The 25,030-nt window shown below is 59.5% G+C and overlaps 2 protein-coding genes and 1 long non-coding RNA gene across 7 annotated transcripts in view; 1 reads left to right on the top strand and 2 right to left on the bottom strand.

Moving 5' to 3' along the window:
* Positions 1-9: 9 nt before the first annotated feature.
* CLIC3 (chloride intracellular channel 3) lies at positions 10-4,645 on the bottom strand. 2 transcript variants are annotated; one of them, XM_039344975.1, is made up of 6 exons: positions 3,844-4,645; positions 2,631-2,740; positions 2,211-2,336; positions 1,880-1,986; positions 1,107-1,282; positions 10-757 (listed from the first exon to the last, which is right to left on the bottom strand). In XM_039344975.1, the coding sequence occupies exons 1-6, from the start codon at positions 3,877-3,879 to the stop codon at positions 596-598; spliced, it is 717 nt and encodes a 238-aa protein (XP_039200909.1). In that variant the 5' UTR covers positions 3,880-4,645; the 3' UTR covers positions 10-595. The 2 variants fall into 2 exon arrangements, with proteins under 2 accessions (XP_039200909.1, XP_039200910.1); XM_039344976.1 differs by having other exon boundaries at positions 1,107-1,258; positions 3,844-3,982.
* Positions 4,179-5,475, top strand: LOC120308646. The gene is made up of 2 exons (XR_005556897.1): positions 4,179-4,307; positions 4,639-5,475. It is a non-coding gene; the product is annotated as an uncharacterized LOC120308646 (long non-coding RNA).
* The window catches only part of ABCA2 (ATP binding cassette subfamily A member 2), a 32,234-nt gene continuing 12,272 nt past the window's right edge, over positions 5,069-25,030 (bottom strand). For all 4 annotated transcript variants that reach the window (XM_039344974.1, XM_039344973.1, XM_039344972.1 and 1 more), the window contains 44 exons: positions 24,922-24,999; positions 24,419-24,604; positions 24,004-24,222; positions 23,486-23,814; positions 23,218-23,377; positions 22,744-22,872; positions 22,416-22,583; positions 21,902-21,998; positions 20,615-20,788; positions 20,246-20,348; positions 19,926-20,040; positions 19,165-19,355; positions 18,737-18,887; positions 18,341-18,545; positions 18,069-18,233; positions 17,693-17,873; positions 17,397-17,609; positions 17,004-17,200; positions 16,705-16,887; positions 16,222-16,406; positions 15,478-15,598; positions 15,104-15,391; positions 14,548-14,760; positions 14,229-14,328; positions 13,376-13,701; positions 12,938-13,151; positions 12,718-12,823; positions 12,458-12,569; positions 12,298-12,358; positions 11,791-11,965; positions 11,534-11,649; positions 11,114-11,261; positions 10,752-10,875; positions 10,184-10,316; positions 9,897-10,014; positions 9,548-9,726; positions 8,933-9,074; positions 8,544-8,678; positions 8,262-8,365; positions 8,038-8,130; positions 7,663-7,765; positions 7,436-7,573; positions 6,988-7,194; positions 5,069-6,859 (listed from right to left, as the gene is read on the bottom strand). In XM_039344974.1, coding sequence (XP_039200908.1) covers positions 6,824-6,859; positions 6,988-7,194; positions 7,436-7,573; positions 7,663-7,765; positions 8,038-8,130; positions 8,262-8,365; positions 8,544-8,678; positions 8,933-9,074; positions 9,548-9,726; positions 9,897-10,014; positions 10,184-10,316; positions 10,752-10,875; positions 11,114-11,261; positions 11,534-11,649; positions 11,791-11,965; positions 12,298-12,358; positions 12,458-12,569; positions 12,718-12,823; positions 12,938-13,151; positions 13,376-13,701; positions 14,229-14,328; positions 14,548-14,760; positions 15,104-15,391; positions 15,478-15,598; positions 16,222-16,406; positions 16,705-16,887; positions 17,004-17,200; positions 17,397-17,609; positions 17,693-17,873; positions 18,069-18,233; positions 18,341-18,545; positions 18,737-18,887; positions 19,165-19,355; positions 19,926-20,040; positions 20,246-20,348; positions 20,615-20,788; positions 21,902-21,998; positions 22,416-22,583; positions 22,744-22,872; positions 23,218-23,377; positions 23,486-23,814; positions 24,004-24,222; positions 24,419-24,604; positions 24,922-24,999 — 6,921 coding nt within the window. In that variant the 3' untranslated portion in view covers positions 5,069-6,823. The remainder of the gene's footprint in view (positions 6,860-6,987; positions 7,195-7,435; positions 7,574-7,662; positions 7,766-8,037; positions 8,131-8,261; positions 8,366-8,543; positions 8,679-8,932; positions 9,075-9,547; positions 9,727-9,896; positions 10,015-10,183; positions 10,317-10,751; positions 10,876-11,113; positions 11,262-11,533; positions 11,650-11,790; positions 11,966-12,297; positions 12,359-12,457; positions 12,570-12,717; positions 12,824-12,937; positions 13,152-13,375; positions 13,702-14,228; positions 14,329-14,547; positions 14,761-15,103; positions 15,392-15,477; positions 15,599-16,221; positions 16,407-16,704; positions 16,888-17,003; positions 17,201-17,396; positions 17,610-17,692; positions 17,874-18,068; positions 18,234-18,340; positions 18,546-18,736; positions 18,888-19,164; positions 19,356-19,925; positions 20,041-20,245; positions 20,349-20,614; positions 20,789-21,901; positions 21,999-22,415; positions 22,584-22,743; positions 22,873-23,217; positions 23,378-23,485; positions 23,815-24,003; positions 24,223-24,418; positions 24,605-24,921; positions 25,000-25,030) is intronic.

The following is a 25,030-nucleotide window of genomic DNA, read 5'->3' on the forward strand; positions in this document are numbered from 1 at the left end:
GATTCTATATTCTCTATTGGTATATTAGCATCTATTTAATTTTGGGGAAAGACATTTAAAGCATTGGACATTGGGGGGTGGATATGGTATTTAAAAAGAGCCATGGATGAAGAGAGAATGTGGAAATGCAGACATGCTGTGACACCACCCCCCAAGAGCCAGATCGTGTGCAGAGTTGCTCCAGCGAGGGTCTCACAGTCTCAGCAAAGCTTCCTAAGAAGCCCCCAGCCCCACTTCAAGGCCTTAAAGCCAGCTTTGCAGGGGTGAAGGGAGCTGACTCTCCTCCCTCAAATCTTCCGGGCTGAATCTGGTCAAGAGGAAGTGAGCAGAGCCCTCCAGAGAAGAGGGACCACCACAGCACATGGGCACTGCCAGCACTGCCCAAGGGCTCCAGGGCCTGACCACATCGCGTGACACCCACTGCCTTGGCGGGAGGGAAGATGGCGATGCTGGACCCGCCTGAAGACCGTGCCCACGGAGGTCCCACTGATCTGGACCTGCCCTGCTTCCTTCCCCTCTGAGTGACTCTGAGAGAGAAGGAGGGGGCGTCGTGGGGGCCAGGCAGAGCTAGCCAACCCCGACTTTAGCCAGGGGGCTACTGGGGCTGCCTGACCACGCCGTGGTAGGCCTGGATGATCTCCTGGGGGTTTGGACAGGTGTACTGGAACTCCTTGGTCTCGGCAGCAGACTCCAGGTAGCGCCTGATGCCCCGCAGCTCTCTGGGGATGCTCACCTGGCGGTAGTGCTGGCACACAACCTGCAGAAGAGGGGAGGGAAGCCTAGGTCAGTCGAGAGTGGCTGTGCCAGCCGTCCCTTTGTTCCGCTGACTTTGTTTTCAAGATGATCCCAAACTGGAAGGTCGAGATTCCCGGGATACCCAATTTTGTTTGTGCTGCGTTTTGGGATAATTATGGCTCCATGGAGGGTGGGGTGGAGAAGAGGCCCTTCCTTCCTTGAATACGTTAGGTGCTCCCAGAGGAGACGTGGCGGAGAATTCTGCCCCAGGAAATGCCCAGGGGGGGGAAAGGGTGCCCAGGGCAGCCAGGGGGATTCACTGGGGGGGGGAGGAGAGGAAGGGGGCTCTGCCTTCCTCACGGTCTTCTCACATTAACTATGTTGAGCTTGGGGAGCAGGTTGCAGTCGGCCAGGGTCATCTGGTCCCCATCCAGGAACCGCCGGCGGGAGATGATCAGCTGGGGGTCCCGCACCAGCTCGTAGTCCAGAGGGGTGCTCAGGTACTGGTCCAGCTTATGGAAGCCTTTGAGAAGGGCATGGAGCAAAGCTGTGGGGAAAACACCCCAATAAGCTATCCTCTAGGGCAGATGGCAGTGCACAGATAGACTGCCTCTAACGTGGGGGCTTGGTCTGCTACTCTGCAACCTCTGACAGATAAGAAACTCAGCAATTTCTTCCGAAACCAAAGATTCAGCCCGCCTTGTTTCCCAGCCCAGCCAGGGCTGAGCTTCTAAAGATACACACACTTTCCAAAGATGGTTTTACTCTGGTATTTGAGATGCTCAAAGCCGCGTCCCTGTCGCTTGACCTCTTGCTCACATCCCCTTTTCTAGAGACAGGAGGCCATTTTGCTGGTGGACATCCCCCACCCCCACTGGCTGCCACTCAACTCGCTGACCAAGGGGAGATTTTTCTCCTGTTTGATCTGAGCCTGGCCAGACCCCTTCCTTGCAGGCAAGGGACCGTGTCTCTTCTTGTGCCGCCCTTCCCCACTTTGCCCCGGGTGCAAATTTAAAGGAAGGTAGTTGGGCCTCCCCTGTGCTGCTCTAACGGAGCCTCAGTGGCTCAGCACAGTCCCCCAAAGGACTGGAGCATGCTGGCTAGGAAGGATGGGGGTTGTAGTCCAAAGCCCCTTCTCTCTCACTTTTGTCCTGAGCTGGTATCGGGTTCTTGATGTAGGCAGAGAACCTGTGGAAGATGTCATTCCCGGCCAAGATGGACTGCTGGTACTTGGGTGCCAGGCTGGGGAACCTGCCGGAGAAGACAGAGGAATGCTGACTGCTGCGGCTCCTTGCCTCAGTCTCCCTATCTGCACAGTGGGCAGAATCCTGCCTTGCCTTTGAAAAGACAGAAAGGAGAGCAGAGCAGGCAGGCATTCTGGCTCAGCTCTTGCTTCTCTTTTCTCTTGAACCCCCCCTCCCGGAAGGAGGACTTGGCTCCAGCCCCTCACTGGATTGGGGCCCCCCACCGCTTACTCAGGGGGGGGAAGGGTCTCCTCCAGAAACTCTTCAACCTTGATGGTGTCTGTTTTGGGATCCCCGTCGTAAAGCAGGACAGGCAGCTGGGCTCCTGGGGCGAAATCTTTCAGGACGTCCAGGGACCTGTAAGGGGGGGTGTCAAAAAGGGGGCTGAGCCTGGGAATTGGAGGGCTCTGCCCCTTCTGCAGCCCCACAAGGGAGATTCCCAGCAGCCAGGAAGACACAGACCCCCCTTTTTCAGATGCAGCTCCCCAACAGCCCCCAACCTTCCCCACACCCCACACCAGGCTCTAGGGCAGCTTTTCTAACCCCATGGCCCCCAGGTGGGTGGGGCAACAATCCCCATCACCTGCCTGGGGCAAAGGAGAGCTGCCAACGGTCAGCAGGCAAGACGCCGGCTCCTCCTGTGGCCCTTACCTCTTGGTGTCCACTGTGGTCAGTGTGAAGGGGACCCCCTTGAGCAGCAGGACCATGAAAAGGCGCTGGCAGAAGGGGCAGTGCCCTATGTTCTCCCCGTCAGCGCTGGCCTAGATGGGGCAGGGAGGGGAGAGGCCGTTTGGCAGGAGGAATGAGCTCCTGCAAACCCCACGGCCTTTTTGGGCCGACCAGATTTAAAACCAGCATGCCATCTTTCCTTACAGCGTCCACCGAATGTGTGGGACTACAAATCCCATCCTCCCGGCCAGGACTGTGCCACTGAAGTAGGTCAGCCAGCAGAAACAGGCCTTTAAGCCTTTCGCTCTGCTGTCAAAACTCTCCAGGATTGCAGTCCAGTATCAACCTTTGTCAATTCCGTCCCATTAGGCAAGTTATAAGCGCAGGCAATTATGGGATGGGGAGACGATTGCCTCCCACCCTCTTCCTGGCCTGCCTTTGGAGGGAACGCGGGTGCTGGGTATGTGCTCCCACCCGCCCAGCCAGCTGCCTTGCGCCCAGTGGAGCACCAGAGTGCTCTCCCTTGGCCCGTCTCTCGGCGGGGATCAGGATTGGTGCCCGGCCAAATCCAAAACTCAGGCAGCATTTCAGGTTAGCCGGGAGAGGCTCCCTCCGCCAGGACTTCAGGGCAGAGATTTGGCAGTTGCATTTTACGAAATGGATTTGGGCAAAGGCTTCCTCTGAGCACAGCTGCACCCCAAAAGATCGGCTCCAAGGGGGGGAATTAAGACCGTTGCAGCCGCCCGTGCATGGAAAGGCTGCACTCAGTCTTCCCAGGGCCTCCCTGCAAGATGCACCCCACCCCGGGTCCCCACTGGAGGGCTGGCGGTTCCCCCCGGCCAGATGTTGAGGGGAAAGTCTGGGGAGGATGGCTGGGCAGGTCCTGGTGTGGCTTGGACCAAGAGGGCCTGCCTCCCAGCTGGAAAGAGAGCAGAGGCTGGGACCCCAAGGAAGGCTGGGGTCCAGGTGAGGAGAAGGACAGGAGGGCCCTCTCCAGACAAAGCCCCTCCAAGCCCAGAGGCCGGAGACGGTCAGGGGAGGCTTCTCCCCTCTGCCCTTCAGCTTATCGGCTCTCCAACACCTTGGTTAGGAGATGGGACCTTCCTGAGGCTCTTCCTTCATTTTCAATCCGTGACTTTGGCCACGGCACCCGAGGGCCACATCTGGAGCACCCCAGCCCAAGAGCCAGCCTTACCTTGACAAACAGCTGGAGCTTGGAGCCCTCCGCCATCCTCTCTCGGCCCCAGCAGGGAAAGCTGTCCAGCACCCGTTCGGATCTGCGTTATAAATTCGACACACCCTCCTGTGAGCCTCACCAGCCGCATTCTTTCTTCCTCGCCTCCCAACGCCCTGTTTCCGCAGCCACCCAATCCCGGCCACTCCCTGGTTCCTTGGGTGGCACCGGCAGAAGGGCAGAGTCCGAGCCGAGGGTCCCTGGGCAGCCGGAGAGAGTTTGGGCAGCTCCGGGAAGCCCCTCCATCGTGTCACGCCAGAGACTGTCGTCCGGGTGGAAAGGCCGGAGGGGGATCTGGACAATGGAAAACTAGCACTGGGAGGAAGAATCCATCCTGCCTGGTTGGTCTGATAGATACTGAGGTGGCCGGAAGGCTGGGTTTTGTAAAGGGAAACCAAAAAACAACAACAATGCTGATTGCAAAGGTATGTACTGTACACCCCCTGCTCATCCTTCTCAGGCTGGGGCTGAATTTCATTTTTCTTTCTCGGAGACCCAGATCCAGGGGGGCCCAGCGGGGCTCAGGGCAAGCAAGGCAGCCTTGCAAACGGCTGGCATGGAGAGCAGCCGCGAGCCCATTTTTCACCTCCTCCTGCAGGGCTGAAGCGCCCCCTTGGCCCGGCAACACCCTCCCGCTGACATCTCTTAACCCCGTCTCTGGAAAGCCCAGGCCTGGGGCAGCAGGGACAAGGTGTGCCTCCTTTCAAAAAGAACCCCACTTCCGGGAATATTAAAATAGCGGGCGTATTCTGACAGGAGGACAATCCCCCTGATCGCTGAAGGCCTGCCGTGAGATTAAGGAGGTGTTCCCGGCGTGGGCGTAATTAAACCCTCGGCTGGGTGGCTCCGTGGAACATGCCAGCCTGCCACGCCCAGGACCGAAAGACGGGGTTCGAAGCAGCCCCCCTGCCCCCATCGCCCCCAGCCTGTCTTGATGAGGGGGAAATGACTTAAGAAACCGAACACAGGTAAGTGAACAGGGGCTGAACCAAGACGCCCCACCCTGCAGGAGGGATGGTGGTGTCGCTCTTAAACCCGCTCACAACTTGCCCAGACAAAATCCGAACCAGCCGCAGTCCGCCTCCTCTTCGAGCGTGTTTTTTGGGGTGGGATTCGCTCTTTGCTCCTGCTCACCCTTGCAAGGCAAATCCCAGGACCCCCACAAAAATCTCTGCCAAACAACAAGTGGTTATTGTCGCTTTTTTATTAAAACAGTAATTATTTTTCACATTGGGTTTTCCGGTTCTAGCAACAGCCAGGCTCTTTGCCGAGAGAGCAAGCCGCCCCAGCGGGGCTCAAGAGAGAAGGGCCGGAGGGCCCAGCAGACCAGACCCCGGCTGAGAAGGGGCCGGCTCACCAGAGCACCCTCCGCAGCCGGTGCCTCTTTGCAGCTGGCCTGGTGTCTCCCTCTGCGCCGGGGCTTCAGGGCCCACTTTCACCCCCATCCTGGGGGACCCCGAGAGGGGACTGGCAAAGGCCCACAGCTGTTGTGGGGAAAGAGAGAACTCAGCAGAGTCCCAATCAGTTCCACACGCCGCCCAGGCACACACTCTCCTCCACACCCCTCCCCAGCGCTCCAATAAATAAAAAAAACAACATTGTGCTTGCTAAGCCCAAAATAAACCGATGCAATCTTTGTCTAAAACCTCCCTCTTTCCCAAAATACGATTTGCGCTTGTTCCGTGCTGAGAAGCTGCCTCGCTGGCAAGGGAGCCATCCTGGCCCTGGTCCCCAAGGTGTCCCCTCCTCTTCAGTTGGGGGGGGGGCCCTGCTGGCCTCTTGGCTTCTCTGAAGGTCAGTGCAAACAGGACAGCCGGAGGGGGGAGGGCAAGTTGCCACGGGGGGAGGGGGGGTGCCATTCCCCAGCAGGAAAGGGTGCCCCAGGTTTCTCTAACTGCAGCCCCACCTTGCACTTCAGACTACAGTTCCCATCTTCCCCAGCCACCTGCTGGGGCATCACAAGTTGGAGTCCCACACATCTGAGGCAATCCCGGGTGCTGGAGAAGACCCCCTCGGCTCCTCTTGGTGAAGAGGCAACTGTACGGATCCACGGGCTCACCGGGACCGCAAGCAGGAGAGCCGAGAGCTGGAAAGGCCCTCGTGATCTCGCTGGAGGCTTCCGGTTCATGCCATGCCGGATTAGGGCGCAAGCAGAGGCGTGGAAAGCTGCCGCCCCACTCCCGAGCGGGGGGAGGGCTCCTGGGGGGCCTCGGCCACTTGGGAAGCTTTGGGCCCAGTCGTGGTGCTGGATGCCTTGAAAAGCAGATCCGGAAGCAAAAAGCTCCAAGCCTGGTTAGAGGAAACGGGCACGGCCCTGGGCTGCTTTCGGGGGGGGGGGCTGGCTCCCTTTTGAGCAGGGAACCAGAGGCCCAGCCCTTTCCAAGCCTCAGGCAGCCGCCCGGGGGCTTTGGTCTTGGGGCTGAGGGAGAGAGGGGAAAGAGGAGAGCGGATGTCCTGGGAGGGATCGAGAAGCCCCTGGACGCCACCCTGAGGTTTGTCCCAGGGGATCCCCTCCCCTTGGCATCACGTGCTTCCCTTGCCAGAAAGGCCGGCACCACCCAGCCGCCTCCGCAGTCGGATCCAACACAACCTGGCAGAAGGGGCAGTGAGGCCCAACGGCACGCAGTCTCTCCGAGGACAAATGCCCAAAACTGTGGGGTTCGTGGGGTGTGGAGGCAGCTGCTCCTCTGCATAAACGGTCCTCCCCAAGTCTTCTCACACGGCTGGCCTGCGTCACGTCCAGGCCTGGCCATCTGCGAAAGGACACGAGGCCAGCTCCATCCTGGGGGCCACCCAGGTCGAAGGCTCGGGCAGTGCCTCCTCTCGCCACCTCCGGGACGTCCCGCTCACTGGTCCGGTCGGGCAGAGAGGCCGAGGATGGCAGCCGCCAAGCGGGAAGGGGCGGGGGGCTGCACAGCCGAGCGCCACGTCCCCTCCGTTTTCAGCAAAGGGTGTCCGTGTTGAAGGAGAGCTGAGCCTGGGGGGAGGGGTAGGAGGAAAGACCAAAGGTAACGGGCGCTGCCCCGGGGAGGCTGCCGTCCCCACAGGCCGCCTGGCCAGCCCCCCTGCCCCCCACGGCCCTTCCTCTGCCCCGGCCTGGCTCACCCTCTCCTCCTCGAAGCTGATCAGCCCCTCGTCATCCGTTTCCAGGTCCTCGGGCTCCTCCACTACCATGGTGCGCAGCTCGGTCGGGGCCCCGCGGGGCCGCAGGAGGTCCAGCAGGCGCTGCAGGGGGGACTCCATCGAGCAGGGCGGGAGGCTCTCCTGCTGCTCCAGGTTGTCGCTCTGCTTCTTGGCAAAATTCACAAACACCTGCAAAGGAGGCTGCCAAGTCAGGCTGGACCCCGTGACGGGGGTGGCGCCTGACCCGCCTCCCCTGGTCAGGGATTGGGGTGGCGTGGACAGGATTGGTAACTCTGGGTGGGCCTTCCCATCATGCTCAGCCAGCCAGTGACGCTGCCCTGCCAATGCAGCGAGCACAGGGTTGGCCGAGTCCTCTCCTCGGACAGAAGCAGGTGGCCAAAGGGAAGAGGGGACCCCGGTGGCCCCTCACATTGTCCAGCGTGGTCTGGCTGACGGAGTAGTCCTCAATGCCCAGGACGTCCACCACCTGCTCCATCTTGCTGAAGACCTGGGCCAGCGAGATGTGCTCCGACTTCAGCTGGTACTGGACCTTGGTGTGGTGCCTCTCCTGGGGGAGGGAGGAAAGGCAGGGAAGTCAGTGCCTCCTCCCCCCGCCAGATGAAGCCCCTCCTTCTCCCCCCCAAGAATTGCCCCAACCTTGAGGACGGCCTCCGGGAAGTTCCGGCTGAAGAAGTGAGCCACCTCCTTCACGTTCAGGCTGGACTTGGTCCTGACGGTGATCATGTAGCCGTCCCCAAATCTGTCCGGGAACAAGGGGGGGAAAGGGGGCTTCTTTGCAAGAGCCGCCCTCCCGGCCAGGTACGGGAACAGCTCTGGGGTGGAGGTGAAAACGGCCATCCGGGATGGGGCAGCTGGGCCAAAAGGCCTTTGCTCCTGGACCGGGGCACTTGAGGCTCTGCTCCACATCGGGGCGTTGCCCCCAGGCCAGGATGGAGGGCTTCAGCAGGCTTGGCCCAGGAAGAAGCTGCTCTGAGGTGCCCGTGCTCTGCCCACCCAGCGCCCTTGGCTCACCGGTTCTTGAGATGCTGGATGCTGCCCAGACACTTGAGGCGCCCGTTCACCATGATGGCCAGCCGCGTGCAGAGCGCCTCGCACTCCTCCATGCTGAGGGAAGACGGGTGCAGCTGAAAGGAAGGGCGGGGGGGACGGCTCTCCCCCAGCTCTTGGCCGCCCTGCAGCTGCGGCCTGATCCAGCCCATCTCAGGAAGCCACGGCTGTCTGTGTGCCCAGCCTACCTGTGCGAGGTCAGAACCACAGAGCGGCCCGTCTTGATGATGTCCAGGATGAGGTTCCAGAGGAAGCGCCGAGCCTTCGGGTCCATGCCGGTGGTGGGCTCGTCCTGTGGCGATGGAGGGGACCAGGGGACAGAGTTGGGCCCAGGCTGGCCGAGCCTCCCTTGCTCGGCACCACCTTGGGGAGGCTCCTGAGGCCAGGGTGGCGTCAGAGCACCAGAGCAGAGGAGAGAAGCATCACCCGCCACCCTCCGGCCGAGTCTCTGCCCCACGTTCGCTCCTCACCAGGAAAATGAAGGCAGGGTAGCCGATCAGCGCGATGGCGGTGGACAGCTTCCTCTTGTTGCCACCGCTGAAGGTGCTGGCGGGCTTGTTGGCACATTTAGCCAGTTCCAGTTTCTTCATCGCCCACTTGACCACCTGGGCCGTGAAGGAAAAAGGGTCTCACACTCACAAAGAACAACCCAACAGCCGCCACTGTGGCCAGCCAGAAGTTCCACCACAGCCCCTGCAGAGGGGGTTGGCCTTAGCCCCTTCTGTCCTGTGGGGGTGAGTTCCACAGACTCATTGTCTACACGGAAGAAGCAGCGGCTGCCTTCTCCTTCTTAAGGAAAACCCAGAAGATGGGCGGGATTTGTGTCTGTCTCAGCCGCCTCCTCTGGCCCCTCCCTCACCCGCTCCTCATCCTTCCACGGGATGCCGCGCAGCCGCGTGTAGAGCTCCAGGTGTTCCTGGGCCGTCAGCTCGTCAAAGAGGGCGTCGAACTGCGGACAGTAGCCCAGACTCTGCTGGACCTGCAGAAGCTCCTTCAGGATGCTGTGGAAACCAAGAGCCGGGCTGAGCAGAAGGCGAGGCGCTCATCACTGCCCAGGGGGTCCCCGGAAGCCCCCCCGAAAGGCTGGTGGGAAGGAAAGGGGCTTCAGCAGCCCAGCCCCATTCAAAGGAAAACGGGACCCATCGCTCAAAGCAAACAGCAATGAAAAATGAAGCAGAGAATAAATGGATTTAGAGAAAAATTACAAGAAGCTAAGATCAGCAGAGGATTCTAACAGCTAGCAGGAAGACATATTGTTCTCTTCATGTTGCTTTCCTGCAACCAGTCCATCAGAACAGTATTGTCTGTCCAGGGAGGCTCCACTGGCCAGTGCATTCACGCTTCTTGTTTCTTGCTCTGGGTGCAAAGGACCCCATTTTAAATCTGGGATAGTAAATTCCCAGGATATTCCAGGGCCAAAGAAGGGAAGCCCCTGAGGGACCCTCCAGCTCCCACCTCTGCCCGCCAGGCGCACCTGTGCCCATTGATGAAGGCCTTGCCGTTGGTGGTGGTCTCGTCCCCCGTCAGCATCTTGAAGGTGGTGGTCTTCCCTGCCCCGTTGACACCCAACAAGCCGAAGCACTCCCCCGGCCGGACGCCCACGCACAGCCGGTCCACGGCCAGGATGCGCCCAATCTTGCGGGCCTTGTACACCTGGTGCCACGGGAAAGAGCCTCTCCTCAGCCTGGGGGCCTCAGGCCTTTCCACCTGCAGGAGACACCCCCCCCAACCCTCTCCTGCCCCCAACCCTTGCTCCCGTTGAGCCCCCTGCTCCAGCCAAGCCTGCCTCGAATGGACACCTCCCCCCCCACACGCACACACACCTTGGTGAGGTTCTCAATCTTGAGCATGTCGTTGTCGGCATCCCCACGCAGAACTCGCTGCCGCTCGGTGGCCACGTCCACGTCCTCTTCAATGGGTTTGGTGGAGACGGGAAAACGCCTGGGGTGGGGGGTGGGGGGCAGGAGGGGGCAGAGGAGTTGCTTCTTCAGTGGCAGACTCAGCCCAGCAGAGATTTGCAGGACCGCAATTCCAAGCTGCCCAGCTGAGACGGGAATGAAACTTCCCAGAAATCCCCTTTCTGGACACACACACACACTGGTACACTCACTGTGGTTTTCGGAGAAAGTTGTACTGGCACATAATGGTGATGAAAAAGCCGACAAAGCCTTCCACAGTCATGGCGACTAAAGCCCTGGTCACGATGTCCCACTCAAAGGGAGACTTAATCTTGTCAAATTGCCCTACAGGAAGAGAGGCACAAATGGGGATGAGAGGACCCAAGCCCCCCAATGGTGGGGGCTTCTTTGGTTGGGTGGGGAATTCGGCTCAGGGCTTTTCGGGGTCACCAGAGGCTGCTTCCTGCTTTCCCAGAGCTATTTTTCCAGTGAAACACAAAAGCCCCAAGGTTGCCTTTTTCTTTTAACAAACGTTTTCCTGCTAACTCTAAGAGGTGCAGAGGAGGGAACGCCAGGACGCCCTGCTTTCCTCTCGGATTTCCCAGGTGATCTAAGGCAAGCTGACACTAAGCAAGCCAGGATTAAGAAACCACTCTGCACACGTTCAAAAGCTTGCAATCTTATAGGAATAAAATTGTGGCACAGAAAACAGGAAGGAGAAATCACGAGGCTAAAGCAAAGAGCAAATTTAATAAACAAATAATAAAAAAAATACTTTACCGATCTTTGCATAGTATTCGTTGATGTACTCGTTGTAAGCCATCTCCATGAGTCCGTGCCCCAGATTGTAATTGGGGAAAATCAAGAAACAGCTTTTTAAGTAGCTGTTTACCATTTTCAGGTCCTACAGAGGAAAAGGCACTAAGGAAGGGCTGCAGCAGCACCAGCCCAGTCCCCTCCCCCAGATTTTGGGGCTGCTCTGCTTCTGTGCACAGAACAAGAAGCGTCTCCACCGTCTCCACCCCTTTAGTCGTTTTTGAAGAAAAGGGTCACCTGAAGGCAGAGACTATCCCCCACTTGGGGGAAGGGGTTACATCAGTCATCCACTGACATCCTGATTTCAGCTCCCTGCTGACACCCACCTTGTCGTGCTCAAAAAGCTGCAGGAGGAAAGTGGCCACGGTGGCCGTGATGCCGATGAAGAGGTTGATGACGATGAGGAAGACGTAGGCCGAGCTGGGCACCTCGAACCAGAAGGAGGCTGGGTACATGATGGGCGTCATGGACCACCTGGGGAAAGGGCGCAAAGACCTTCCCATCCGGCTCCTTCCTCCAGAAGGTAGACTTCCTCTCACGGTGGAGGCTCTATTCCTAACCCTTGCGGTGGCCTCCAGGGCAGACCCTCACTCCGTGAGACTCACGTTTGCCCAAAGCAGCACAACGTGGAGAGCAAGCGGAGTCTTGCCTCAGGCTGAGACGCCCCCCAGCAGCCCCCCCAAGTGAGTCAGGGGAGGCCCCCCCCTCAGCAGGGCCCGATCGCTCCCCCCTCAGCCGCCCCTCACCCGTAGAGCAGGAAGAGGGCCAGCACCGCAGGGAAGTTGGTGGGGGAGGTATAAGCCGGCAGGTCAAAGACGACGAGAATAATGATGCAGCAAGTGGCTGGCACCAGGTAGTTGAGCTGGAGAGGGAGAAGAGAAGGGCGAAGGAGAAGCTCAGCATGGCAGTGCTCCCCCCTGCCCCCAAAGTCACCCCCTCCACACCTGCAATGGCTTGGGGGTCCCAGCCAAAGACACACACACGAACGCCCCGGCCAGCCTACCATGTCCCAGACGTAGTTGGCCAGCCAATAGATGACGGGGTCGCAACCGCTGACGAACTGGAGGTGCTTGGCTTTCGTGGACTTCTCGGACACCAGGAAGACGACGAAGCTGGCCGGCACGAAGGACATGGCCACGATAATGAAGATGGCAATGACCACGTCGGTGCCTTGCAGGCTGAGCGGAGGAGGAGAGGTTGACGAGCCTGTAAATGTCCCTCTGCTTCGGGGTTACCCCGCCCCCCTTGCAGAGCCCGGCCCCGCTGGCCCCAAAGCTTTGGCGATGCCCCTGCGAGGTTGGGATGGTTTTCCCGCTGAGCTGCACGAGTGCCCTGGGCCGTTCAGGAGAGCCCTCGCCTCCCTGCCCCGACAGCAGCTTTCATCACTTGCCAGAGGGGACAGGTGGGATCCAAGCGAAACTCAACCCCCCCCCACCCCAAGTCATGAAAACAGTGCAGAAACAAGCCAGTAAAATAAACAAACCAGTAAATAAATCAACACAACACCTACAGGTAATCCAGAGAAAGGCTGGCACTAGTCTTGTTCATGGGATGATTGGTCAGGGTGATGCCTGGGGGGGCAGAGAGAGAGAGTTCAGCATGAGTGCCTGAGAGTCTCCCTCTGCCTGGCCCACCAGCGCCCCTCTTCTCCCCCCACCCCCACTGCTCACCATAGGCTGCGCGGTTGCCCCTGCTGCTGGGCAGGTTGGCACGGAGGATGGCATTGTTGAGGGCGTTGAGGTAGGTGGGCATGCTGTGGTATCCTTTGTTGTTGTAGTACACCTAGGAGGGGGGCGCAGGGGGCGGAGTGTTGGCCCAGGGGCTTGGGGGGGGCAGAGAGAAGGGCCCCTGGCAACTGGAATAGGAACCCCCGTTCAAGCCCATCCGGCTGGTGCTTCTGGGCTGCCCACCGGCATCAGCCAGCCCTTACCTGGGCAGTGCTGCGGACAGCAATTTTCCGGAGCATGGGGGGCGCACTGGCCCCAAAAGAGGCCGGGATGGATTTCTGGATGTTGCCGAAGGTCACCGCTCCATACCTGGGACAGGAAAGCAGCAGCCACATTCACTAACAGACACCTGCCTGAGCTCCTCCTGGGGGGTAGGGGACACCCCCGTCCCCTCCCTGCACGCACACACACACACACACACACCTGTGCAGCCGAAAGCGGTCCGAGGTGTAGAGCAGATACTCGGAGACGTTGCGCCCCGTGATGTCCACCAGTATGTCCCCCGTCACCACCTTCGTCTGGGGAGGGTGCCCCCCCACCCCGCTGGGGCAGGAGAAGCCGGTGCCCTGCATGGAGCAGGTACACCTGATGGGCTCATGGACGATGCTGGGCTGGGCCGGGGTGGAGGTGACCGTCTCTGGCAGGGAGAAAACCAACAGCAGTGTCACTCACCGAGGAAACCCAGCACTCTGGAGGTGCCACACAGAAAAGCGGTTTAAAGGACGAAAAGCAAGCCGGGAGCCTGTCCTGGGGGCCCCCCTCAACCGAAGAAGAGACGCAGGCGGTGCCATTTTCAGAGCCTGCCCCTGGGCCTCTGAGCCAGCCCTTGGGAAGGAGCTTCCCAACCGGAGCCGCCCTCACCTTTGACGGTGGGCGGGAAGGTGGTGGAATTCCAGGCCCGCAGCAGGTCCTCATCCAGAGAGAAGGGGTAGTTGGAGGGGGCCGGGGACGGAGGGGGAGGCACGAAGTTGGAGAGGGGCAGGCCCTGGGTGAAGGAGTCCAGGCACATGGCATCAAAGTACTTGGCCGCCAACATCTTGGACTCGTTGCTGTTGAGGTTAAGCGACTGGACCTGCTGGTCCAACGTGCTGTTGAAGGCCGACTTGAGCACGCAGGTGGCCCCGATGCCGGAGGGCAGGTAGAAGGTGCTCACCAGCTGCTGGGCGCTGGCGTCTGGCGCTGGCTGGCTAAAAGCAGGAGGAGGAAGAGGAGATTTTTTTCCAGCCCTCCAGACCCAGGAACTCCCTGGCAGAGTCCAGGGGCCTGTTTTTACTGCCCTGTCCTTTCATCCGGTGAGCAGATATAATGCCTTGGTAACTGGGTGCTCCACTCTACTTATCTAGGCTCCTGTTGCAAAGGGCTGAAGAGCTGACCACATTTACTGCCCTGATCGCAAGCGGAGAACCACTTTGCCCGTTCTGCTCCCCACCTGTGCAGGAATTAGGGGGGCCTTAGGGGTCTGTGTGACTGGGAGTGACGGGCGCTGTGCGGATCTGCGGCGTGTGAAGGAGAAAAGCAGGTATTCATTCCAACCAAACCTTGAAAGGTTCCTCCCAGGGGAACGGTCACCAGGGCAGATCCTACCCCATCTCTCTCCTCTCCCCTGAGATGGGCAAGGGTCTCCTTGCTGCGCCCTCAGCTTTAAGGTCCGAGACCCTCTTGGACCAGATCCTGGGAAATGCCCTGGGCTTGGGGAGGGGGCAAAGTCTCTTACTGGCTGCCACGTTCCTCGTTGGCGAAGGGGATGAAGTTGCCTCTGGGCTGAGTGTAATTGTGGTACTGGGAAGGCGAAAGGATGAGGGGAGGCAGGTCACCTGGAAAACAAGAGGGGGGCATAATAAGAAAGACACCCCCATTTCAGCAGCAGAAAAGAGGGGCAGGAAGAGCTCAGATTTGAACCCCCCCCCCTCCCCACAGTGGCTCCATCACTTGCTCAAAGCAAAAATGCCAGCGAGGTTCAAAAATGCCCCTTTACTACAGAGAAGCCTTCCCCTGGAGCCATTGTCCGGGGGGGGGGCAGGGATGCCCCCTACCTATTTCCGGGACAGAGAGGGCCACCGTCATGGCCACGCAGACGAAGAAGGCGGGCAGCAGGATCTGGGAGAAGATGGCCTTGCTGTTGCGTTTGGCACAATGGTAGCGCTTGACCAGCAGCCCGTGAAACTGGCGCAGCTTCAGCCAGGAGCCCTGCAGCTTGACACTGCCTTGTCTGGTCAGGGACGCCTCTTCCAGGTCAGCCTCTGGCTCTGCACGAAGAGGGGACAGGCATGACGGAGGGAGCCCCCTTCCTGCTCTGTCCTCCTGGAGACCTTCCGGATGGGGTCCCTGCCTCAGTTTCTCCTTCTGCCTTCTTCTTCTCCCCCACCCGAATGCCCGAGCACCAGGAGGCAGCACCCTCCCCCCCCAACCCATGGCACACTCAGGTTCTCTGCCCACAGCCGTGAAGGGACAGCCGTTGGGATGCTTACAGGCACAGCCAATTAAAATATTATTGGGAACCAAGGGCTCTCCCCCTCCCGCCCCTCCATAAGGTCCCCCCTTACCTCAAACTGCCCCCCGACACAGCCAGGCTTTTCCCGTGCTACCCACCTTGCAGGCTGCCATTATCGGGGTCTTGCGGGTTGCCAAACAAGAGGGAGTAGTCCGAATAAGCCCCGCTGTCCTCGCCACGTACGGAGCCAGCCGAGGAAGAGGAGGAGGAGGAAAGCAAGGACCCCTGGGACTCAGCCAAGCCCGAGCAGGTCAGGAGGTTCCCCAGATCCACCTCGGGCTTCATCGGCCTTTCTGGCTTCGGGAGGGGGTGGCCGTTGGCCTGGGGCTTGGGGCCGAGGCGGGGGCTGGGCAGTGGGAAAGCGTCTTTCTCGGACTCCTTGATATCTGCAAAGGTGGGCAGGGTGAGAAGGGCTGCCGGGGGCTGCGGGAGACCCCCTGGGCTAGGGAGGCCCGGCTCCCCTGCCACGTACCCGCCTCGCTGTTCTCGAGGGACGGGTCTTCTTCCGAGACCTTTAGGAAGACCTCCTCGAGGGTGGTGTCCATCAGGCCGAAGCTGGTGAGGTCCAGCTCCTGCAAGTGGTGCTCCAGGTGCTGCAGAAGGGAGCAGGGGGAAATCAGGCGGAGGCCCACTGCAGCCCCTTCGCTGGGGCTCGGGCTCCGAGAGGGCCTGGCAAGCCTCTTCCCCGGAAGAGCTCTGGGCAAGTCGTGTCTCAGCCAAGCCGCCATCCCTCCCTCCAGGGGGACAGAAGGACTTCTTGCTTCCGCTCCAGAAGGAGCTGCAGATTTGTGGCTTTAAATCACTTTCCCATTTCGAGGAGGGAAAGGGGGGCAGGATGAGGCTATCAGTGGATATCAACCCTGAGCTTCCAGCTCAGGGGTAGTCTACCTGTGTAACCAGAAGGGATGCTACTATCAGCTCCGTCTGGGCTAATGACAGCACCCTCCAGTTCCTTCAGGGGCTTGAATTGCTTACAAGTCCCACGGAGGCAGAACAGGGTCACCTAGGTTGGCAAGGACCCACTTTCGAGAGGACTAGCTTCTTGAGAAGAAGAGCGACCCAGAGATCACCATCCAACTGCTTTAAAGCAACTTTTATGTCTTTCCACCCCTCCCCTGAGGAAAGGAAGACGCCCTCAACTTAAAAACCATTGTAGCAGCCCTCCCCAGCTGCCCCCTGGCACTGCCAGGGCTCTGGGTGAAGCCCCTGCGCCCACCTGGAACAGCCGTTCGAAGCCACCTTTCTTGACAGCCTCGCTGGGCAGGATGTAGGAGAGCTCCGTGTTGGTGTTGGAGATGAGGAGGCAGGAGGCCACGTGCTTCTTGATGAACTGGGTGACTCGCTCCTCGGAGCAGGGGCTGGTGGCCGAGGGGCAGGGGGGGCTGCGTGGGAGCCCCGTCTCTGGGGAGGGAGGGGAAAGTCAGCCGGGCCAAAGGGAAAAATTCAGAATTTGAAGCATCACCACCATAATAGCTGCGGAAATGGGTGATTATAAAAGAAACCAGCAGTTTTGGGGAAAAGAGGCGGGGCTGCAGAGGGCCTGACAGCCATTTGAGCCTCTCTGCTCAGAAGAAGTCTACCTAAGCACGAAAGGCCAAGGACGCCAGAGGACCAAGGCAGAGTCACGGCTGCCCCAGCTCAAGGCCTGAGGATTCAATCCTGCCCTGGACGTGGGAGGGCTGTGGGGAGGGGCACTGACCACTGTTGGTCCGGGCGTCCGACTGTTTCTTGACCACCGTCAGCTTGTACCCGTCCCCGTAGGTGCTTTTCAAGAAGAGGGGCGACCCACAGCACTTCAGCTTCCCGTGGGAGATGATGGCGATGCGGTCGCCCAGCAGGTCAGCTTCGTCCATGTGGTGCGTGGAGAGGAGAATGGTCCTTCCTGGGGCAGCAGAAGAAGGGGAGGTGGGCCACGTGGGGGCTGAAGAGCCCATCAAGGGGGGGAGGAGGAGACCAGGGACCTGCTAGGCACCACAACTGCCCCCCAGACAGACCCACCTTGCTTGTACTTGAGGATGAGGTCCCAGATGGCCCGGCGCGCATAGGGGTCGACGCCGGCTGTGGGCTCGTCCAGGATGACGGCCCGTGAGCCCCCCACAAAGGCGATGGCGACCGAGAGTTTCCTCTTCATCCCTCCGGACAGCATCTGCACCAGGAAGTGGCACTTGTGGGTCAGCTCCAGGTCCTCGACCATCCTGTGGGGAGGAAAGCCAGCTGGGCTCACTTGGGATCCCTCTGGGAAGACTCTCGCCCGGCCTGCCCCGGATCTGAGCCCAAAGCTCCCCCTGCCCAACAGGCTGCACAGTGGGTCTTCCGGCTGGGGAGCATGGGAGCTGGGATCCGAGACCGCTGGGGGCTCCAGGGGGTGGGTCAGAGGAGGGCGACACCCACTTGGCCATCTCCCTGCAGATCTCCTCCCTGGCCATGCCCTTCAGCTGCGAGTAGAACCACAGATGCTCCTCCACCGTCAGCTTGTCAAAGAGGACGTTGTGCTGCGGGCACATGCCCAGGTTCTTCCGGATCTGGTCCATCTCCGTCCGGATGTCGTGGCCGTAAATGGTGGCGGAGCCGGAGGTCGGGGGGAAGAGGCCCGTCAGGATGGACCTGCGTGGGGAGGAAGCGGCGCAGGGAGGGGGTCAGACCGAGGCCCCCTCTCCCAGCCTCCCCCTGCCTCCTGCCACACTCACATGGTGGTCGTCTTGCCGGCACCGTTGTGGCCCAGAAAGGAGACCACCTGATTCTCGTAGAGGTTGAGGCTCAGCTTGTTCAGCGCCAGCTTTTGGTCGGTCTTGTAGATCTTGGTCAGTTTGTCCACACAGACCACCAGGGGCAGGTGGGTGGGCTCCTCCTCGATGCCCCGGCTCTCCTCTACAACAAAGAGCAGAGAACAGAGGGGTTGGGGGTCCTGCCTCTGAGGCGTCTGAGGAAAAAGCACAGCCTCTCCAGAGCCCCCCTGGCCGGGGGCCCCCGTGCCAGTCTTCAAAAGACAGGCAAATGAAAGGGAGCGCTTTCCACGAAGCACACCATGCCCCATGATGGCTCTGCTCCCACCCAGCCCCTTACCCATCCTTCTGTTCTCCATAGCACACGCCTGGTCCTCCTCCGTGATGCTCAGGGGGGTCCTCTTTGACCAGGGCCACGACCAGTCCCAGGCCTCGGTGCGCCCGTTTCCCAGCCAGTAGGACTTCTGCAGCGGAAAGTACCACGGCCGAGGGAGCCCGTACATTCCTGGGGGAAAAGCACCGGTTGGCACAGCGGGAGCCCTCCCCGCCAGTGTGTTAGCTGCAGCCAGCAGGGGCAGAGAAAGCAAGCCAGCCCCCCCCCCGAAACCCCACCTGGGTGCACGGCTTCAATATACCACGTCAGCACCCCGTAGACCACGGCATCCACAATCAGCATCATCATGGAAAGGAGGAGGTTGAAGTCATCCCCTTCCACGGGGGATTGGCTGAAGGTGTGCCACTGGATGCCCACGCCTGACATTTCGTAGAGGGCAAAGTACTTGGAGCCCAGCCCAAAGGCTGTGGTGGACATCAGGGACTGGGGAGAAACGGAGAGGGGCAAGGGTGAAAAACTCCTCAAGGGGCTGAGAAAAATCTGGAAGCGCCTTGGTCATGCCCTTGCTCTGCCAGGCCGATGCCCAACCACGAGCAGCCCAGGCCCCCCAGCTGGAAGAGGAGCCGTTGCCCCACAGGGACAGATCTCTGCTGCCACCCCTCCCGGGCACTCACAGCAATGCACTTCTCAAAGGCGGTGATCTTGTCGTGGGCCACCTCCTCCCGGATGGCCACATACATGTAGGGGACATAGCTGAGGAAGTAGATGATCCCACCACAGGCCGAGGCCAGCTTGGCCCTGGAATACAGCACGGACACCAGGAAGCTGCGGGAAGAGAGGGGGAGAGGTCAGCGACAGGCCGCAGTTCTGCCGCTGGGGCAACAATGGGCTTAACTAAGCAGGCTTCCCAAGCCCATCATCCTCAGCCAGGGGCTACGTTGAGGGAGAAGGTTGAGGTTGTTCTGCTCAGCAGGGCATCTCCAGGGGAGGCAGGAGACCACATCTCCTTCTTTTGCAAAGCATCATAATCTGGGCCAGAGGAGGAGCCCCTAGGCCCTCAACATGAAGGTCAAGGGTCAGCCAGGCCACCTTCCCTCCTCACCAGAACATGATGGTGGCCACGGCATAGACAGCCAGGAAGAGCCAGATGATGAGCACGTCGCTGTGCATGAGGACCTTCCCGTATTTGAGAATGGCGGTCAGAGCAGTGACTGAGATGGACAGCTGGACGAAGCCTGTGATGAACCACGCCACCCAGTGGACGGCATTGTTCAGCCCCATCATCTTCATCACCTGCAAGGCACGGGCACAGCATCAGCCCCGGGATAAGTGCCTGTTTGCAGGCCAAAAACTCTCATAAATTCTGAAGTTCTGAATCTTCAGCACTAGGGTGGATGGGAATTCAGCTGCCTTTCCAAGGCAGAATTGCTGCGGACAGGGGGGCTTCTTGTGAGGGCCTCTCCCTGCCTGCCTGCCTGGGTGGAATCTCTCCCTGCAGCTGGCACCCCTGCCAACTCTCCATTCCCTGGCAGGGATGCAGCCACCCGCCCAAAGGCAGGCTTGCTGGCTGGCTCTCTGCCCCGGCACTTCATCCTGGTCTCATTAAGCAGGGCGGCCGAGGGACACGGCCACGCCAGCAGCGGCGGGAAGGGAAGGCCTTCCTGGCACACAGACAAGGAGGGCGAGCCGCAGGGAACGCCACAGAAGAGAGGAGGCTGGCTTGGGCAGAGCCCAGCTGCAGCGTCCGGCTAAGTCCTGGCTTTCCAGCATGGCCTTCCGCTCCCTTGGACTGTTTCCCAGCCCCCCTTCCTTGCCTGCCTCTGGGTCTCTTTCTGGCCTCAGGAAGCAGTCCTGCAGCCTCACCTCTTTCAGGTGATGCTCCTTCTCCGCCACGATGTGCTGGATCATCATGGCGACCGAGTACACCCAGGAGATGACCATGCAGAGGGGCATCATGTGCTCAATCACAAACAGGAAGCTGGAGGAAGGGGAAAGGGGAGCCTCGTCCACAGCCCAGGAGCCCCCCAGGGAGGGAGGAGGGAGTGGGTCAAGGGCCGGGCCGACAGAAGCTCCTCTTTGGAGCACAGCACTTTGGGCCTTCTCCTTGGCCTCCGGCTTTCCAGGGAAGAGACCCTCCCTGCCCTTCTCCCAGGGAGCGCCACGTCCCAAGGCCGGGGACTCACTCATCACGGGTGTAACAGGGGTAGGGAAACATCTGCACGTAATTGCCAGGCTCCACCACATCACGGCCGACAAAGGTGTTGACAATGGCGCGCTCCATCATGTCTTTGGAAAGAGAGAAGCATTGAGGCTTATTCCGATGCTTCTCAGGGCATCTATTCTTCCAGCTGCGAGGGCCAGCGCTGTGGCCCCCAAACTGGCCCCCAGAGGTGACTCGCCTTGACAGCGCATGGGTAACAAAACCGAAGGGCCAGGAACTGCTGCTGAAGTGTGCGCTTAGTTAACCCACAGCCGAAGGACACACCTTCACAGAACTTGGGACGGGAAAAGGGACCATCTCTTCAGGCCCTGAAGAAGCCAGCTGGGCTCACCTTGGATCCAGACAAAGCCATACAGGTAGTAGAAATGGCCCCCGTTGTTCGGCCCGGGTCTCCAATACGCCCGCCGGATCTCGTTGGTCTTCTCCGTGAAGCTGGAATTTTGACGGATCTTGTACATGACGTGGGGAGGGAGGCTGCCATCCTTGTTGGTTTGGAAGATCACACCTTTGGGAGAAAAGGAGAAAGGAGACAGTCCACAAGGGAGGCAACAGAAGTGCAAGCACACTGGCTCGGCCCCAAAGGGGGTCAGGTGTTGACCTGGGATGAGGCATTCAACCAACAGGCCATCTTCTCTAAAATAATAGGTGGGCTCTCAAGTCAACATACCCATAAATCCATATTTCTATCTCTCTACAGCACCGACTGCATTAGCCTTACACACAGAAGGAGCTCTGAGACGCAACGTTCTGCAATCAGGAAGTCAACACACCAGTGTTTCTCAACCTTGTCATCTTTAAGACACATGAACTTTATAGTAACTGTTGTAGAGATTTGTTTATATGTCTTAATTTAAGGGGAGTTAAAGGTTAAGTATGATTTTTCTTTTTTCTTTCTTTTTTCCCCCTTTTTTATTATTGTTAACCTTCTTATTAACAACCCTGTACTCTGCTCTGGGAAGTGAGGGGGGGTAGGTTTGAGGGTGGGTGGGTGGGTGAGTGGGTGGGTAATGATTATATAGTCATGGCAAATGCTTGGGCATTTCCCCTATGCTGCGTTCATGTGTGTGAGAGGGATGAGAGGGGAGGAAGGAGTAGGGAGGAAGTAGGATGGTTAGAGGAGATGGGGAGGGGAAGAGAGTAGGAGGGGAGGAGAGAAAGAGGAGGGAAGTAGGGAAGGTTTAGAGAGGGTGGACGCAGCCTGGGGGGAATGGGCAGGCGGTACCAATGGTGAATTGTATTTTGTATGAGTAAATGGAAAATAAAAACTTTTTTAATAAAAAAAAAAAAGACACGTGAACTTCAGTTCCCAAAATTCCCAGTCAGCAGGCTCAACCTCCCAGAATTCCGGGAGTGGACACCTGCAAATCTCAATACTTGACAAGGTTGGCAAACTGCAATATATGGAATCACTAGGCTAGGAGCTGTCCACAGTGCTGAAGCTGTTGGTGCCATCCTTCCTCTTCCACCAATTCTGGGGATTATGGGTGTTAGAAGGCCACTTCTAGGAACTCTTCCCCACCCACCCACACCCCGGCTACAGTGAGGCCAGTCCTGCCCGGAAACCCCAGTGCCCCAACTGCTGGTCCCAGTACTTGAGTGGAAGATGTGAGGCCCATACTGGCAAACACGGTGACGTTGTCTTGGTAGGCTTGGTTCAGAGTGTAGTTCACGATGCTCTCCTCATCCGAAAAGCCCTTGAAGATGTCCACGCTGACCTGGGGAAAGGCAGGTGTGAGTCAGACGCTTGGACTCCCCACAATCAGGGTCCCCCCAGAGGGGAGGCTGCTTGTGGCTGCCCCAGTCCTGGGGGGGGGGGTGATCACCCCAGAGGTGAGGAAGTCGAGGCAATCCCTGCCTCTGGGGACAGAGACGGAGACGCTCAGAAAACCCCGCAGCCCCTGCTCAGTTTCTGCGAGAAAGGCCTATTCTGGAAGTTTGTATTTTTAAGCCATCTGAATCTTAAATCCTTCCTTTCTTTTTCAAACCATGACTTTTTGCAGAACGGCCCCATGCCAAAAATACACTTTAAATCTTCAAGGTATTTTTAAAAAGTCCTGCCATGCCCTCTTCTGGGACTCCTTTCTTGACTTTCCAACCGTGAAATCTCCAAGGAGGAGCCCAGCTTGACCCACCTTGGACATGAACTGGATCCAGCCGCAGGCAGCGTTGTCGATTGTGTCCAGCTGCTGCAGAAGTGTGCTGGTGTTGGAGAGGGACAGGTTGCTCTCCGTGAAGCCGTGGAGGAGGGAGCTGTCAGAGACGTTCAGGATCTCAGGGTGCCTGTGAAGATCTTCCGCCATCTGGGGGGGGGGGACAAACAGAGCGGGCTGTGAGAAGTGGCAGCCCCTTCCACTCTGGCTTCAGCTGAGCTGGGCGGAATCCAGATTCCCTTCGCCAGCCCTCTTCCCTGCTGCCCGGGGTGGGGTGGGGGCTCAAGCCAATGTTTCCCCCCCCCCGTACCTGCTGCAGCCAGGCGATCCGCTGCTGCAACTTGCCCTCCTCCAAGAAGCCGCGGATCTCAGCGGAGATGTTGAGCCAGACCTGGGCGTAGCGCGTCACGTTCCCGACAAAGGCGAAGGTCTCGTTGGCCTGTAGTGCGGGGATGGGGGGGGGGGATTAAGCAGGAGACCTCAAGGACTTTGCAGGTGGGATATTCAAAGGAAGGACAATTTCCTTTGGGTGCCGAGTCCCCCCCGGATGAAAACAAATCTCTCTGCAACTCAGGGAAAGGCAGGGCAGCTGAGGGAGCCCGGGGGAGACTCCGCTAGCTGTGATTCTCCAAAGGTCAATACACAAAAGTGGAGATGTCCAGGTGTGTGTGTGTGTGTGTGTGTCTGTGTGTTACATTTGTGGAGAGGGCAGGAGGCATCCCTGGACGCATCAACTGAGCAAAACCCCGAATGCAGAAGCCGCCTGCTCCTGCGCCCGGCCCACCTTCTGGATGACTCTGTCCACCTCGGTGCCAACGGGCGAATACAGGATCTTGGGGTTGCTGGTCATGAGGTGCACCAGGAGGCCGAGGTTGCGCTGCTCCTTGCTGGTGAAGCCCAAAGAGCTCATGTTCCCCTGCCGGAGCGCCTCAGGCTCAATCGTCCTGAAAGGTCAGATTCGGAAGGTCACTGGCATGCCCGCGCTCGCCAGCTCAGAGCAGCGGCTCCGGACACTGACCCCAAGGGAAAGCCCAGGCACCCGGCGCCCTCACCGGTTGTTCCCACAGAGGATGGGCTGCAGGCCGGCCCAGAGCTGCACGAATGCCGAGCACTGCCCCTGGGGATCCTCGGCCGGGAGCTCGCTCTCGGCCCTGCCCTCCTCGGAGCTGGAATTGGTGCCAGAGGTAAAATTCGCAGCGGAGCCGGTGCCGTTGGGGGCGATGGGGGGCGCTTTTGCGACACAGGCCCCCTTGGGGAGGAGCTTAGCCAGCGCAGAGAGGATGTCCAGGTCCTTCAGCACCTTCTCCATTTCCATCAGGTCCTCCAGCAGGGCAGGGAGGCGGCTCTGGGTCATGGTGTGGTTCACCTCGTCCAGCTTCAGCTGCAGGGTGAAAGACCTGGTTGCAGCCGAGGACCTCCCCCTCCCCCTCGGAAGGCCCTTCGGGGCAATGGCTCTCGGCAGTCCGTGCCCATCCCGACCCTGCACCGGACGCGAAGATGAGGCTCTCGGGGCAGGAGGGGGATGCCCGAGGGCTGGGGAGCGCAGAAGAGTCTCCCCTGCCCACCTCACCTGTTCAACCACCTTGCCCGCTTCCAGCTGGTCCTTCATCTCCACGGCCAGCTGCCTGAAGTAGTCGGCCCGGAGGCCGGCGCTCTGGTTGCAGACAGCAGTGCGATAGGCCCTCAGGAGAGGCTCCTGGCTCTCCGGGATGACCAGGATGTGTCTCAGCTCGTCCTGGTTCTGGCCACACGTCAGGTTCTCCAGCACAGGGGGTGTGAAAAGGATGTTCTGGGGGGGGGGAAAGGAAACAATTGTGGTCACCGAAGGAATGGCCAGAGGGCCCAGTCGGAATCCCCAGGCAAGCAGACCGGCCGTGAGGGCACAGTGGATTGTTGGGGCTGGGGGAGGCCGGTGGCTGCCCCCTCCCTGCCTTCCTGAAGCCCCCTCCCCAATCCCCCAGCTGGCCTCCTCCTGGCCCCCTCACCTCCACGTCCCTCACAAAGGATTGTGGGCTGTTGGAGCTGGGGGTCTCTGCCATGGGGCTGGCCAGGCCCATGGCGTGGGAGAAGAGCTGGAGGATGGCCTTCCGCTGGGCGCCTTTTAGGGGGTGGCGCAGCGCTTGCCGAACCAGCCCATCTTCCATCATCTTCAGGCTACCCAGGAAGCTTTTCTGGGAAGGGGAAGAGTGGAGAAGTGGAACTGGAGACCCTCCAAATCTGGCTGATGCCCCTCAGGCTCTGCGGCTTCATCCCCCTCTTCTCGGGGCTTTTACACACCACCGGCCCCCTCCCTGCCTCGGTTATTGCAATGCTTCCCCCCCCCTCCCCCAGATCTTTGACAGATGGACCGGGCTTTTGGACCAAACGGGAACGATCCATTCGCCCCCTTCTTGAACCAGCCAGAGTCCACCCATCACCCCAGCCAGCCCCTTGTCCATCCTCCCTCTCTGCTCCCCCGCCTGCCATGACCAGCAACACAAAGACTCACCTCCGGGTGATGCCGCTTGTCCACTGGGCCAAAGCCATCGGCAGAGCCGGGGGACATGCCAAAGACAAGCCGGTATACCTACAGAGAGAACTCTCAAACTCTGACCCCC

Source organism: Crotalus tigris, unplaced genomic scaffold (assembly GCF_016545835.1).
Source record: "Crotalus tigris isolate CLP2741 ecotype Arizona unplaced genomic scaffold, ASM1654583v1 scf7180000017940.1788314, whole genome shotgun sequence".
Classification (NCBI taxonomy): domain Eukaryota; kingdom Metazoa; phylum Chordata; class Lepidosauria; order Squamata; family Viperidae; genus Crotalus; species Crotalus tigris.